Below are 16,500 nucleotides of genomic sequence, written 5' to 3'. Positions count from 1 at the left end.
TTTAAACCTACAATGACTTGAAAAATAGTAAATAATATAAGGAAAAAAGATAGGCATGCGACTGCGGTGTACACGCCCACTCATAGGCTCTTTTTTCTCTCTCTCCTTATTTAATAATGTGGACCCTTTTGTATACAAATCGATACTCGCCGAAACTCTTCTTCCCCCCCCCCCTCCCCTATAGGCCTTAGATGTGAATGATGATAATACAAGGGGGCATTGTATTGATCCTTCTCCCATAATAAAAGCATAGTTGGATCACCAAGTTTTTCAATTCGACCCAAACTTTTCAAAACCTTATGACTTGGACGAGTCATTTTTTTTTAAATATTTGCCTTATTCTCCTTCTCCGAGTGAGGAGGAAGTGAGGCTATGGTTGCTTTGCAGGTGAAAAAAACAAAGAGGGACTAATATTGAACCCAAAAAACAAAAATTTGAGGGTTTTGTTTAGTTGTAGACCAAACTTATGGTCTATGAATAGTATATGCCTACGACAAAAAAAAAATAAGAAAAAAAATACACATGACTTGGGCAAAAACATCGAGTCAATGAAAAATCTGACTGACTCGAACCTGGTCTAGTCATTTCTTAAACTTGAACAAGTCTTCATGACTCATGACTAAGTTTTATGTTTTTTTTTTATTAGACTTGGGTGACTTGTTCAAATTAAAACCTGATTTAACACTATGATTGGATTCCTGGAATAGTACATGTCATCATCAACACCCGAAAATATCGAATCCAATCCTGATCTAATAAATTAAGAGGTTATCTCTTCCTAGTGGACTACGAGACCCAGTGGCAGTGGGTCTCTTAAATTAGAATGGCTTTTGTCCCATCAAAGTATTAATTAACCATCGTATCAAATTTCACTTTACCCATGATGAAGGAGGAATTCCTTGACCATTAACTAATTGCCTTCCTAGATTAATACCAATTGTTTTCATGGATTAATGGACATTGATTGTGCTGCTAGCCTGGCCTTCATCGGCTCCCGAAACAGAAATATACAATTCTCTCCACCCGGAAAGTGCGGTAGTGTGTCAGCATCCGACACAATGCAAGGCGTAAGGTTCCATTGTCTGGGGCGGCTCAGTGGGCCAATTTAGAAATATAAGAAGCCATCAAATTTGGGATTTGAGAAATTGGATTCACAGATCGAAGAAGACTAATTCTTCATGTGCTTAATGAATGGTCGGCCTCTAAATCTGTAATCCTCGTACTCTATCAATGATGTATTGGTGAGGAGATCAAATAAAATCATCCAAAAAAGAAAAGAGGAGGGGAATAGTTATGGGAATCCCACAAATTAAGTCCCTATGATCATTGCATTGGGGGATCGAATAATTATTTTGATTTGAAATTTTCTACACCGTTGGTGTCCACTTCTTGTCCCACTTTAGTTTTTATTCCTAATATATAATGGTTGTTTTAAATTTATGAGCATTTAAGTATCTCTAGACCATATCTCGATCTTACGGCAAAAGTTGTTATATGGGTTTAACACATGAGGAGATGGAAATGGATGGCTTAGCTAGCTCTAGCAGAAGAAGAGTACTGCTAGTACTACTATGTGAGAGAACTCACTCACTCGCTCGCTCACTCACTCACTCACTCACTCACTGTTCTTCACTCACCAGTTCACCACTCATGAATAGGAGGAGTTAATAAAATTGATGGAGGAAAAGGAGAGTGGTCCAAAGATTAAAAGTCATACCCACCCTTGGAAATTGGAATGGATTGGAATTTTATAGAAGAAGTATTAATTCCTTGCTATCGTTATCTTGGTAGTAGTGTGAAAGCATACCATATATGCAAAGAGGAAAGAAAATCCTTCATTTAAAGGAAAAGACAAAAAAGGTAAACCCAGAAATTAGAGGTAGCCACTGATGCAGCCAGCCATGTACGGTCACTATCGACTAATTAGGATTGAGGAGAGATTTTAATCCACTCCACCATTTAAATGCGAACTGGATATATGTGTACTTTATTCTGGTTTATGGGCCACTTCTCTTTACACTAATTAACCACTCGATGCAGTGCCCTTGTAGGGAATTTCCTTTTTTTTTTTTTTTTTTTTTTAAATAAGCCTTGGCAGCCACGGCAGTCCAATACGAGAGAGAGAAAGAAGGGGTGGAACATCTCCATTATCTTCTTTTCTACTAATAAACTTTCCATTCCCTTTTGACTTGATCATCATAGCTGGGTATCTCTTAAGGAAAATAAGAGAGAGAGAGAGAGAGAGAGAAGTTCTTCTTGATGACATGATGAAGTAGGAAATGAGAAAGGTCCACCATTATCAGAACTTAGAAAGGGGAAGGTGAACCTATCTTGCAAATTAAGGTTGGTGAGTTGATGACATGATGAACTGATGGGAAATTTGGAATTTGGAAGTAGGGGTATGGTAGGTAATACGAGCGCAGTTCCACGTCTCCATGCGCATATTATACATTAAAAAAATACTGGTACCTGCCACCTACTAGAACCCTACTTGGTCCTCTTTTCCCTGGGATTTTAAATTGATAGACCATGGATAGAATTCTTTGGAGTATATATGGATGCCTTTGAAGGAGCATTTCATCCTCTTAAGCTTTTTCTAGGTCCAGATCACACTTGAATTAGGATTATAACTTGAAACTATAATAAATTAGTTGAGAGATTGACTTGCCTTTGAACCCAGCTTGGGTGCAATGTTAATGGCGTTCAATCCAAAAGCCTAAGTTTAAGGGTGGAGAGGTCCTTCAAAGGTCATAAGCTAAATTACCGTACACTCCCTGATTAATGTGGGATTAGATTCCCCTCTAATTCTTGGCCATAGAACACATTCACTGCATCAATGCTCATACGTTGAAGGAGTCTTTTGAAGGGTCATGAGCTATAATTTTTTTTTTTTTCTTTTTTGGGTAAAGGGTTCCTGAGCTATTTGCTTATGGGTATTATTTGGATCCCCTCAAAAAATGAGAAGTTTTCTATATGCTCAGCCTATTTTTTGGGTCATCTCCAATCCAGTGCTCCTCTGACGGATAATGGTTCCCCTTCTTCCCCCAATCCAATATTGGGGAAAATCTGGCATTTGGAGTTATTTTCAAAGCTTAAATTGTTCATTTTGAGTTGTTGTGCCAATATATCACTGTCAATAAGAGTTTATGTCTGAACTCTAATTATCATTTGCTTTGTAGAAATTAAAAGAGAAAAAAAAAAAGGAAAGCTTACTCTTGCGTCATGGCTTCATGGTATGATCTACTAGTTTAAGCAATGGTAGACATCTGGGCCCATGGGCTATTGATGTAGTCGTAAAGCCCAAATTTCTTCACCCTGGGGCTTTAGCCTTTAGACAATTTCTAAGTTCCGTTCGTTTTACTATGGAAACAACTACAAGTCAGTGAAGTCACTAACAGAAACGAGTCAAACAAGACTGGGCTTAACAGCCCACAATGTGGCTGCCAAATAGAGTAAACCCTTCCTTATTAGTAGATAAGCCCACAAGTCCATCAGCATCAAAATCACCACGATGGATGGATATACAACTGGCTGTGTCTGGACTATGAGATCGCCCTATCACAGATTTGGGGTTTTGGGGGAGGGGTGGACTTCAAGCAAGGCCTATTACTCCTAAGGGTGTCCATTGATACCGGAACCGAACCGGAAAATGTCCTCGAACCGGACTGTTACATTGATAAACGGAATAGTTCTAGTATGGATTTCCCAACTATAGTTTGAGGTGTCGGTATCGTATCGCCCGTATCGGGTGCTACATATTGGCTATACTGGTCTCTGATCCCGATACCATGTCGATACCATATCGGTGACATGGTACAGACAAGGGGTAAAACAGTCAAAAAGCCCATTTTTAAGGCAAATCACAGGCAAATTAGTCTAATACAGTCGATCCGTGCTGATACCGTATTGATATTGTATCGATTTTGCAGGTGCCCAATCCAATACCATGCCCTAAAACCATGTTTCAAACAGTTTTGAAAATGAAAAACCAGTAAAAAATCAGCTAGAACCAGAACAGCTAGGACCCGTTTAAGACACATATAAGCTTAGTTTTAAGGGTCATGTCATTATGAAGGATGTTAATTTTGAATGATATAGAATTTGGTTTGGGCTGTGTTTGGTATGCATTCTAGGTCAATTTCGCAGTCTTGATGTTTGTGATTGGAACTTGGAAGTGTGGAATTTTGGACTTATTTGTATACTTAAGAATGAGGATTTGCTTCTTAATTATTTGGTATGTATGCTTATGAATGAATATTTAAATACTTATATGCTTAGGGATAGATATTTGACTCCCAAGAACCGGCCCGATTAAGAACCATCCTGATTATAAAAAAAACCGACCCAATTGTGCCCTTAGTTACTCCCAACTCCCAAGTCCCACCTGCACTTCCCTCAACCGGAAAATACAAAGAAGACAGCAAAGGGTGCACCTAAAGACAGTTAATACTGAAGAAAAGCAAAATAGTTATATTTGGAACCATTTAATGTTATGTATAACCAAATATAGAATAACTTTGTCGAAGGGTGCCAACGACAAAGAACTGAAATCTTTTTTTCTTTTTGGGGTAAAGACAAATTAAGAACTGAAATCATATATTAAAAAAGAGGGGATGGAGATGAAGCTCTCATCAAGAATGAAATGAAAAAGGTAAAACTGAGAGAGAGAGTGAGCACAGACCAAACAGGAAAGCAACAATAGCGTCATAATATTCATAGAGTGGGTGATTCCAAGGTTGACTCCCTCGAGTTTACCGGGGAGTCAAAAAAAGTCCCAAGCAAGTAAGTACATACCCCGCAATTACGCATCATGAGTTCCCCAGCTCAATACTCTGTTTTCTTAACTTTATATTTCAACAACTACTACTGTGGTCCTATTATGAACATAGAAGTAGGAGCCATTTTCTTAAGCTCTGTAATTCTGTGTGTGTACTCGAGGAGAACAAAAGGAACAGTAAAAAGTAGCTACTCCAGATGGTCCCCCAAGGTTTGGTAATCTGGATCTTCCAGTCTTCGGAGCCCACAGCCCCATAATATACCCAGAAAACCTTGAGTTTTAGCCATTCATCCTTACAAACAATCAAGTATATCAATGGTATAGACTTTGGAGTTTAGACACACTTATTTGTTATGAGTTTTTTTTTTTTTGTTTTTTTTAATGGGGAGAGGAATGGGCATGCTGCCAGCTTTCTAAGTTAGCGTTATAAACCAATCACCATAGGGTTGGATATAGGAAAACAAGGGGTTCTTTTCCAAAAGGGGAGGAGAGAGAGAGAGAGAGAGAGAGAGGAAGACACATGCTGGGCACCATCGCGGCATGCTCAGCCTCTTCTTTTTTTTTAATTTACGATCCAAATCCATGGTGAAAAGAGGATCCCTTCATCCACAGGATTTGGCCTTCTATTTGGGCTTAGAAAAGGGTATTTCGAACCTTGAACAATAGGAAAGGGAGAGCATGAAGGCATTCACTCAATAGGGTATTGAAATCACAATTGGTGTCTCTCTCTTCATGTACCATTGGGGAAAAAAAAAATCCTTTTCTTATTATTATTTTTATATATCCTTCTTTAAATTGTTTGAAAAATCTAGTTCTTAGTAGGATTCAATCAAATTGACAATAGAAACAAGAGCAAGTTTTAAACCCTAAAAATTTTGCCATCAATGAAATTACTAACCACTTTTTCTTCTCAACAAGTTGATGAGGAAATTATGTTGCAATCCACACACAACCAGGAAAATAAATTAAGATCTACTGGAAAAAGTTAATTACAGTTCACCTCATTAAATTAGCACCCTCAATATTCGTATGTGAAATCGAACAACCCAAAAAATAAATGGGATAACATTTATGCTTAAGCCAAACTCAAAGGAAAGAGAATCTCTTAAAAGCTGATTTTCGCTTCAATATGAAGACATGGACATTGTGAGATCAAGGACATTATCTTTGCAATGCTCAAGCATAAATATTATTTCACACCAAGGTTTTTGGGAGTTCTCTTTTCCTGAGGATCTTTTATCTATTGTAATTCAGTTTTCACTAAAGTGAGATTTAATAAAATTTCCCAAATTCAGTGCAAGCATTCTTGACAACTTACCTACCAATGTATTGGATTTTTTCATTAAATAGAAAGTGAGGTAACAATAAAAATAGAAGGATAATTAAAAAAGAAAAGAAAAGAAAATTAAATTCAAGAACTCCTTACAAGAAAACCATTCCTATTGAATCTTGAGTAAAACCTGAAATTTTGCCAGGAAAAAAAAATTAGAGAAAAAACGAGAGGCAGAGAATACCCATTAGCCAGGAAAAGATCCGGTGGCCTTGGAGACCATCTGTTGTACATCCCATCATCCACTGATAGAATATACAGTTACAGTTGGTCTAGCATCCAACACATCAGCAACCCATCACAGCACAGTTATAAACAAAGTTGGGTGAATGCTTGCTGGCTAGTAGGTCCCACTGTGGTGGGCCCTCATTTGGTGACCATGAATTGAGCTCTATAATCCCTCCAGCCAAGGCCCTTGGTCCACCAATAACAATAAGCTGGCTACCACATGCCCTAAATGCAAGTCCCCAACCATTCATTGAAACCGCTCGCTCAGGCAATCTCCCGACGGTGACCCACGAGTTACTCTCCTTTATGTATTTCTTCACTTCGTTCTCTGCACAATCAGCTGCGTACAGTTGATTCTGTACAACTGCAACCAGAGGTGGTGCAGTTCCTCCATTTGCTCCATTCTGTATAGGATACATGTTGGGGATTTCACGCCAACTTCTACTCTTCAAATCATATTCCTCTCCACTTGATAGTGCTTTTGAATCGTCGCTTATTCCCCCAATTACATAGAATTTCCCATCCATGAATACCCCAGAACACATTCTTCTTGCCTTCTTCATGCTTGGGAGTGTTTCCCAAGTTCCAGTCTCTGAGTTATAGAGCTCTGCTGAACTCAAGATTTTCCCCTGTGATTCAGAACCTCCAGCTAGAATCGCGATCTCCCCAAGGCTGGCAGATCCAAACAAACACCTGGGCGCGTTCATCTTTAGGCCAGAAGACCATGTGTTTGTTAATATGCTGTATCTGTATATGACTTGAGAAGTTACCTCCTTCCCAAATACCAGAAGCTCTGTACCCACAGCCAGGGATTCCTTGTCAGCCCACATGAAACACTCATTTGCAGGCATCCTTGGCAAATGCATCCACCGGCGACGAATGGGATCAAATGCCTCCCACTCGAGTAAGTGGCAAGAGAAATAAACCCAGTGCTCGATCACACCCTTCTTTCTCCTAAGCTTATAAAGCTCCCCACTTCGAATCAGAGAGCGGAAACTCCGATTCAGTGAGGCCAGTGAACCATAATCAGATCTTGAACAGCGGAGGAGGCAATGGATCGAGATGTCCCGGCCAATGGGCTGGATAAGGGAATCCAAATCTGATTGATCCCCATTATGTCGCCTGCTACCGGATTGATCTTCAGAAGAGTATGAGGGATCATTGGATTGATCTGCAAGAGAGCTGGAGAAATCATGCCGGTTTTTAGACATTACCTCTCTCTGACGCATGTCAAGGGGGCAGTTCTTTGAGATTTCCTCGCAAATGGGCTGGGTGAGGGAATTTGAATCTGATTGATCCCCACGATGGAGCTTACTATCAAATTGGTCTTCAGAGGGTAAGGAGAGAATTTGCAGGTGTCGAGTCGTTTCTTCTCTTTGAGGAGTATCGGATGACCTGGATAACTTTCTCTGCCGAAGCTCTTCTTCCTCTTCACCTTCTAAATGACGCTTGCCATTAGAGACCTCGATGAGACGGCAAGGCATGAAAGCCCAATTACTCTCTTGCTCACAGGAACTGGAAAAGCCCCTCGAAATCAGACAAGACCGACCACCCTCCAACATATCTCCGGAATCCAACCGGGAACTGCAGTAGAATTTTAAGTCCGACCAGCACAAATGCCTCTTTCGCCCGCACCAAAACGAAATCAACAACGAATCAGTCAAGAATAGAACCCTAACGATTGAGCTACATCCGGAATAGAAACAATAAATAAAAAATAAAAAAACCGATTTCGGATAGGAAATATGCGATCTTTCAAGCAACCGAGGATCAAGAAGCCCTAACTGTACATCGATTTCCAGAATCGCAGGAAATCCGGAAAGCCAATGAAGAAACTGAACAAAAATTCAATCTTTAGTCTGTTTCCATCCGTCCTCGATCCGAATCCAAGACTACCTATCCAAAGGAAAAGGGGTAAGAGAAAAAAATATATATAAGTTAATAATTTACCGAAAGATATGGAATCCCACTTCGAACAACAAAATTCATCAAAGAACACAGAAACAAAAACACGAAAACGAAATGAAAAAATCCAGAACAGACAAAGAAACCACTAAACTACGAAAGTTCGGCAACAAAGGTCTCCGGGTAATAAGCAAAAGGCTAAGAAGAAATCTTCAGTTATTCAGAGAAGATCTAGTAATCCAAAAATTCTGTGTTTGCAACCCCTTATTTTGAACAAAAGCTCCGTTTTTCGATTGGTAATTATCCATTTCACACACATTTATGGGAAGAAATGGAGACCCCAACCCAGTAAGGGAGGAACGGAAACAAAGAAAACAAAAAAGATGCATGTGTTGTACAAGCAGAACTTACGGTTTGGGATTAGAAGAAGAAGAAGAAGGGAGTACCTGACTTGACAGGAATTTTATGATGATATCATTCTCACTTCCTCATCTGTTTTTCTGGCTGTTCGTTCTTTTGTTGTCCTTCCTTCCGATTCCCTCTGCAACACGCCCGTAAACTGAGCACATATGGGTTGGGCCTTCAGAAGCTACCCTACCTGGGCCTTTATATCTTTTTCCATCCCTTCTCTTTCTCTCTCTCTCTCACAGCTCACTCGAGTCTGCCTTCTCTTCTTTGGTTTTGCTCCAAGAGAGGAAGTGGGGCCCAGAAACGTCCAATAAGGTTCGCTTGGAGTCACAGTTTCAGGTCGCGGTCGGCGGGTCGACCTCGAAACCGCTAACCGACGTTTAGGCACGTGTCAAAGTGGAAACGGCCTTTTAATGAGAAAAGTTAGAACTCCGTTTTTCTTACGTCTCCGTTACTCACTATTAGATTGTCAACTGCGTGGGGTTATGAGCGAGAGAGAAAGAGAATTTCTAGTCAGTCAAAGTCAATTTTTGCGATTGGGAAAACGTAATATCAGAAGGTTTATGATTTGATACATGACAGTTCATACCGTCTATGAATTGCTTTAATTGGTTGCCGGTTTGTCAACCCAACCGGTTCGTTGTGGTTCAACAAGTGGCATCTATGGGTTAAACCTGGGTCGACGATGGCAGTCGATCTTACCTGCGAAGCTACTTGCCAAGTGGCATCTATCAAATTGTGAATATCGAACACTTGCAATTTCAGGTGCTGTTAAGTGTCATATCTTACAGGAATATTCTTATTCTCTGGTCCTGATTTATTTCTTTCTTTTTCTTTTTCCGAATATATTATTAACCTAAATATATATATTTTGAGATATAATGACGAATAAACAACATCACACTGAATCTTTAACAATATTTAAAAAGTCTCAATTAAAAATAGAGATTTTTTCCCCTACTTTGGAATTAATAAAAACTACAAGGTAGGTTAGGTCCCGGTTGATAAGATTGCCTTAAAAGGGTTGGGATATGATATAGACTGGTTGTATTCAATTTTCTGGTTGAGCCATAATTTGTACTTCATAGCCCTCTTGGTGACTCCAACTCCAAAAACCATTTGTTAGGCCTTGTGGGTGACACACGTATATTGACTTAAATCATCCAAGAGGAATGGATCTTATGCCCCAACATTTAGCTATAAGAACTAGAGTGACATAAGCCAATTCTACTTTTTTGGGGAAATTCAATTGAGAGATATCCTTCATCCATTAACCAATATGGTTTCAGGGATTGCTGGTGGATCGGATTGATCAAGGGTGATCCCAATTTTGGGGAGATCTTGTATCAGTGGATTAGTATGGATGAAAAGGTAAAACCAAAATAAAAATCAAAATTTTGAATGAAAATCAAGGGTAAATCTATTCAATCAAAACTGATCTTGATCCGTACTGACCGGGGTTTGAACCCACATCCATTGACCCAAATGAGATCACATGGTCGAAATTCCAGCCTATTCTCGGGAAGCTCGACTGGTTTCAGTAATTTGTGAAGAAAATAGTTTCAAACCACTTATTTACTTTAAATCTAAAAAAATACTTGAAATATTTGGATTTAATGCTCACGAACAACATTTGGAGGTGATTTACTCTCCAACTACCTTCATTGGGAGAGATTTGAACTTGAAGGTTCTCAATCCATCCGATCCTATTAACTCAGTTGACCAATCAATGAGGATGGAATTACGAATCTACCCAAAACCTTTGCCAAATTATATAAACCAATAAAAAGGGAAGGCATTACCAATTAATAATTAACCGGGTTGAATATTAGCTTTGAGTATCGAATTATGTAAAATGTTGGTTTCAATCCTGACCTGCAAAGGTGTTAAAGACCGATTAAGCCGGATCAAAATGGACCGGACCGACCAGTTTTGAAACCTGTTTCCAGATGCCAACAACCTTATGTGATGTAGCAATAAAGCCCATATAGGAAAAGTATGACTCCTGAAATCAAATAAAATGCGTATGATCGTAACAACTTGAAGCCTACAAGTCAAATGGGAAACGTAAGCAAAAGTTGGGGAAAATATGGTTGGTTACAAGGATTGATCAGATGCCTACACGAAATTCCCTTTACCTCTCTAGTAGGAAGAAAAAGATAGATAGAGAAAGAAAGAGATACTTTCAAAATAAGAATTTAATGCGTTAGACAACTAGATAACGTTGGCAACGTTGAACACGATTCAAATCGTTATCTACCAGGAAAGGAAATTCCCTCAACACCTTAGTTTGGGTTTTCACGCTAAATTCTTCTCTTAATAGTATTAAGTTATTGCAGTTTCTATTCTAGGAATGTGCCACAAGCTCACAACCACAATGAGATCAGATTGAAATTTCACACGTAGGAGGTTGTTTGCTTACACTGAAAATTTTGTGGGGCAACTAAAAGAAGCCAAAAAAAAAACCAAAAAAGCTAGTCAAGCATGTTACGCTTGCAAAGCTCTCTCTATATTCTTCCTTTGGCCACCTTAGTCCATAGCTCAGCCATTAACAGACGGGTCAAACCCTACTTCTTGCATTTTGCACATGTGAAAACCAAATTCCTTTGTTTTTAACCACCTAATTAGTCATTTAGTCCACCCAACAACACATGAGTTGGTGATGGATGTGAATAATTGGTTAAAATTGAAACTTGTTAATATATATGATATTCGGGTCTTGGTTTTACGATCTTTGTGAATATGAAGTTTTAGGTTGTACACATATTATCCATCAATGAATCTTTCTTTTACCAAAAATAAAATCAAGGTTTAATTCCCCCCTAAAATTGTTGCTTTTTCATAAGAAAAAAAAAAATGTATAACACGTTTCAAAATTATTCTAAAATTTTTAGAAGTATCATTTTGATTAATATGAAAAAGGCAACAAAAAGCGTTTAAAACATGTTTTAACTATGTGATATATGATGTTTGGGTCTTGGCTTCACGATCTTTGAGAATATGAAGCTTTAGGCTGTACACATACGGATTATTATCCTCTCCAATTCTCTATAGTTCGACAGTGTGACAATGTTAGTGTGGATGTCCGACATGTGACAGCTCAGATATCCAATGATATGAGCTCAACATAATCAATAAGTTCAGACCGTTGAATATACAATTAATAACATGTGATCTCAACGAGAGAGAGAGAGAGAATGCATTGTGGGTTATGATCAAGGACCGACGACATGGCATAGGATCCTCTATCCGGACCCAATCTGGTGCTCGTTTTATTATAGTAATATATATGTTATATAAGCAGAGTGGTGGCATGTGCCATGCTGGTGCTGCTTCGTGAAAAGTGGGGCAAAAATATACATATTTTTAGAAAATGGTAAAGCAAAGAAAGAAAAAGGTTGATTTTAATTTCTAGGAATAATATTTATACGTTCCAGTCCAGGCATAAAAGCATTTTTAAATTTATTAATTAAAACGGTGAATATTTATTATGTTAGTCAATAATGAATTGTGTTAAACCAAGTCAATTTGACTCTTCTTAAAGTAAGTGGGTTTTAACCTTACCAGGCCTGCTCATCAAAACGTGGTTCATGAAAAACACATATTTATTGTGAGGCTACCAAAGCAAAGGTATTAGATTCTATAGAAAGAAAAGACTACTATTACAATCCGGCCTGGTCAGTTCATGCACCGCATTTTTGGCTACTTTTGGTGTTCCATGTTAATTGGAAATCAATTTTAGGAATTTGGTCGTACTAGAATACATTATGAGGGTTTACCTGAAGAAAACTTTACCCTTACGAGTTCCCATTTGATTCCAATTGAAGAGGGGATAGGAAGTTCTCCACCTTTTCTCTTTTTTTCTATCTTGTAATTACAAACACATTCCCAGAGAGACTTGACTGACACTCTAGTCGGGAAGGCCCTTATCGTATCGAGTCGATTAGTCTAGCAGTTATCCACTCTGTGGATTCAAACGTTATGTAACTCTGAATTTATGAGCTTCTCTCGATCTAATAATTAATTTTTTTTCTACCCAAACAAAGAAGAGGGGATAGGAAGTTTTCATCAAAAAAAAAAAGTGAGGACAAGACGTAAAAGGAATATTTGCATTTTTGGTATAAAATAAATTTCACTTGTAGTAAAAAAATACATATTAGACCTTGTTTCCTACACACACGGTGAATGAGAATTTATTAATCGTATAGCTTCAAATGGGTGTTCATTGACCGCACAAAAACCTTATAGGAGTTTGTGAACCCTATGATGGTATGATGAGCCTTTCTGCACCTTGCATAAATAACGCATAGGAACAAGTAAAATTATCATCCGGTCCCTCTTGAAAAAAAAAATCTCATCCGTACTGTTGATACTCCTCTTATACACACAATCTCTTGGCCCCATGCAATGTTCTCTTACTCCAAAAATATTTAAATTTCCTTTACAAATAAATAGTGTTTTGGATTGTAGCCATAACAATAAAAATTAATCATCCCAAACCTAACATTTCGGTTGATAGATAACCTTTTCTCTTTTTGAAACATTCAATAGCGTTGATTAACAAGTTGAAAACAAATTAATGGTCAAATTACAAAAGCAATAGCAAAAGAGGCGTTCCCATCTTGTTAAAAACATCACCTACTATTTGCTTTTAGACTTTAAGATCAGAATTCCTCTTCTAAGTTTCAGTGAGAACTTTGAAGTGGATTCCATTTGTGCGTCGCAAGGGTTTACAAGATGGTTCTCGTACGTGAACCTCCTGAGCCAACCTCGACAAGATAACTAAGAAAGAAAATTTGACTTCACCTAGATCCTTGCATTTTGGACATTTCACACTTATATTCGGAATGGGCTTAAGAGACACTAATCACTAATGGCTAACACGCATAAGATCTGATCTTATAAGTTTCTTATTTTGAAGATGGAAGATCTACTATTTTGATTTCGATTATTATCTATTTATTTCATGGTTGACAAACTTGATATTAAAACATACACATGTGAAGGACATAACAACCCCACCACCACAATCTTCACAGTTGGATCGAATAAGTGTTTTTATGGGTCCGTACCCATTAGAATATTCTAATCCAACTCTAGAGATTTAGGTAATTGTTTTACATCATTGGAAATCCTGATGATGAAACTACGTCTCATGATCTGAACCGTTGAAGGATATGTGAATTAGCATCAAATTAAATATACTTCTAAGCTTGTTCAGCTCGGCTTACAAGATTCCATTCCATTCGTTGAAGAGTCTATACAACCTACTCCAGATCACATATGGAAAAGACATTTGCTTCATAATGTGAGCTACGTGTTGGTGCAAGTGAGACCCTCTCAAACCCTATGAAGTGCGAGTTGATCCAAAAATCTCGGACTAGGATCCTCTGCAATACTGATGGAGCGAAGATACACATTCAACGGCACAGTAGAGATCATATATGCCATGCCACATGACACACATGATCTCTATTGTACCACCGGATATGTACAGCCCGTTCGCTTTTCAAATCTCTCTACGTTGCCAGTATTAGTCATTTGTACTAATCACAAATGTGCACTAATTTTTTTAATTAATTTATTTAATAAAAAAATATAAAATAAAAAAGAAAAAGGGAAGAATGTCCGTGCCGTTTCTTTCGCTGCTTCCCAATCATATCCACATTAGTGATTGGCCAGGTGGACAGGACCCACCATGACCGTCACACCCCCAATTAAAGAAGGAAGAGGAAAAAAATTAGCCACGTGTAAATCTAGCAGTAAATTTTTATTGACATAAATACCCCTCTGGATACCTATCCAATAAATCCAATTGCTTGACAAGCTCGACATCAGCCAAACAAACAACAATTCCATGTTTCCGTGATTCGCGAGGTTCCATAATAATATATTAGTGATAATAGTTGTAGTACATCAAGGGTCATATCATATCACATATCACACTCCAAAGCTACTGTGGACCGAGTCAAGTTAAGATGGCGGATAAGTTTTTTTTTTTTTTTTCGTTTATCATCTTCTTGAATTCTTCAATGATTAAGTTGGGCCATTAGGCAAGCAGTGTCCATCTAAACCTGATTAGACTCTTGAGAGTTGAGACAAAGAAGAGCCAATCAGATTGATGTTGTTGACTGAGAAAATGGCTTTTGGGGGTGAAGGGGGGGGGGGGGTGGTGTTGGGTGTTCATTAAAACTGTTTACTTAAGTCCACCTCAGAATCCAATCCAATCCAAGCCTCATCACTTAAGAGTTAAGACCATTAATGTAAGGATTAAGACTGGCAAAGACTCTATGGTCAAATCAAATGATATATATAGGTATAGTGATTCAATCTTGTACCATATTTTTTGTTTTTCTTTTTGGAGAAAAATATTTTATCTGTATTGCTTGTGTATATGGCCTCTGTCCATCGATCCCTCTGACACCGGTGATTCGGCATTTTAACTGTTGCATTGATGGATTTTATTTCCATTGTTTATGTGGGTAATTTAAAAGTTAAACTCAATCACTAACCTCTAATCCCAATTTGTGCTACCAATCCATACACCAAGTTCTATAATAAAATGTTAGGAATGTTAATTCATCCACATTCAAAATAGTAGAGCCAGATCCATAACCATTAGATGGAACTCATAATATTTTGGATATTTTTTTATTTTTAAAATAAAAACAAAAAGCATTCTTATTTTTTCTTCTTAAGTTAAACAAAAATAAATTCAAATATGTCAAAACAAATAATATTTTAATTAACTAAACATAAAAGCACCACAAATAGATATTTCCAAACATCAATTATACTTTTTTTTTTTAAATCATACACTTTTAAATTAGAAAAGGATTAAAATTTAAAAAAATAAAAATTATTATTTGGGCCATATGACTTTTCGCATGTCTGATCCTAAAATATACCGTGTCTCTTCAACATTTGAATTAGCCATGCGAATCCTTGACGAGATCCAAATAAAACAAGCTATCATATTAACCTTATATTGTCATTCTTAATTCACAAAAGTACTTTTTGATTGAAAATTTTATTTCATCAAATGGTATTTCGGATATGATAATTTCTCTTTTTCTTTCGACAGATGCATAAGTTGAAATAATGTATTTAGAGAGAGGGTGGTAAGGGCTGCATATACATAGAGCTTAGGGAGTGGTGTGAGAGGAGAAGGGGGGAAGGGGGAAGGGACACAATTGTGGATAACTAGGGGTGCCATGGTGCTCCCAAGTGGTATTAACCCTTTCCCCACTAAGAATAATTGAGGGTTTTTCAAATTTGGGGGGTGGGGGAGGGGACCCCTTTGCTCTGCCCCATCTCTCCCTCCTTGTTGCCAATTTTCTCTTGTAATTTCAATAAATAATGTTTATTTTTAAAAATATCAATATTTTTCTTGACACTTCATTTCTTTATGACACCCCACATCCTAGTTAAAATATGGTACATGACTAGATGCTAATGTGGACAATATCTACACAAAATTTCAATACCAATTAAATTACTAGTAAATATAAAAATAAGTCTCTTGGAGAGATTCGATTTTCTATCACAATTTGACTTATTACACTAGAATGTATACTTTATTTTATTTGCTTCTGATTCGAATATGCTTTGGGTTAGATTAGTTTTAATCCCTAACTCACCTTATAAACAAGTCCAACAGGTAAGCCTATCAAGAATGCAAGCTCATTGAGCTTTCTTTGAGGTTCTTATTCCTTAGTTGGATGCAATTGTACATGTGAATAAATATTGTCCTTAGCCTTTCCTCTATATTGGATAAGGATGTTAGGATGGATTGCATATAATATTTGGATGTATATCTCTTTTTTTTTGAGCAATGAACATTCTTTAATTG

General features: G+C 37.6%; 1 protein-coding gene across 2 annotated transcripts; it reads right to left on the bottom strand.

Annotated features, from left to right (window-relative positions):
* Positions 1-6,198: 6,198 nt before the first annotated feature.
* On the bottom strand, positions 6,199-8,824 carry LOC122656512 (F-box/kelch-repeat protein At1g26930-like). Of its 2 annotated transcripts, none has more exons than XM_043851066.1 (2): positions 8,652-8,824; positions 6,199-8,231 (listed from the first exon to the last, which is right to left on the bottom strand). In XM_043851066.1, exon 2 carries the CDS (start codon positions 7,895-7,897, stop codon positions 6,395-6,397), a length of 1,503 nt encoding a protein of 500 aa, XP_043707001.1. In that variant the 5' UTR covers positions 7,898-8,231; positions 8,652-8,824; the 3' UTR covers positions 6,199-6,394. The 2 variants fall into 2 exon arrangements, with proteins under 2 accessions (XP_043707001.1, XP_043707003.1); XM_043851068.1 differs by having other exon boundaries at positions 8,687-8,821.
* Between the last annotated feature and the right edge of the window lie 7,676 nt (positions 8,825-16,500).

Source organism: Telopea speciosissima, chromosome 3 (genome assembly GCF_018873765.1).
Source record: "Telopea speciosissima isolate NSW1024214 ecotype Mountain lineage chromosome 3, Tspe_v1, whole genome shotgun sequence".
Lineage (NCBI taxonomy): Eukaryota > Viridiplantae > Streptophyta > Magnoliopsida > Proteales > Proteaceae > Telopea > Telopea speciosissima.
Note: the sequence above shows the minus strand (reverse complement) of the source record. Positions and strands in the feature narration are given on the sequence as shown.

What these genes read in the sequence shown, in the direction of transcription:
- LOC122656512 (XM_043851066.1), bottom strand. Translation starts at nt 7,897, where the DNA reads ATGTTGGAGGGTGGTCGGTCTTGTCTGATTTCGAGGGGCTTTTCCAGT.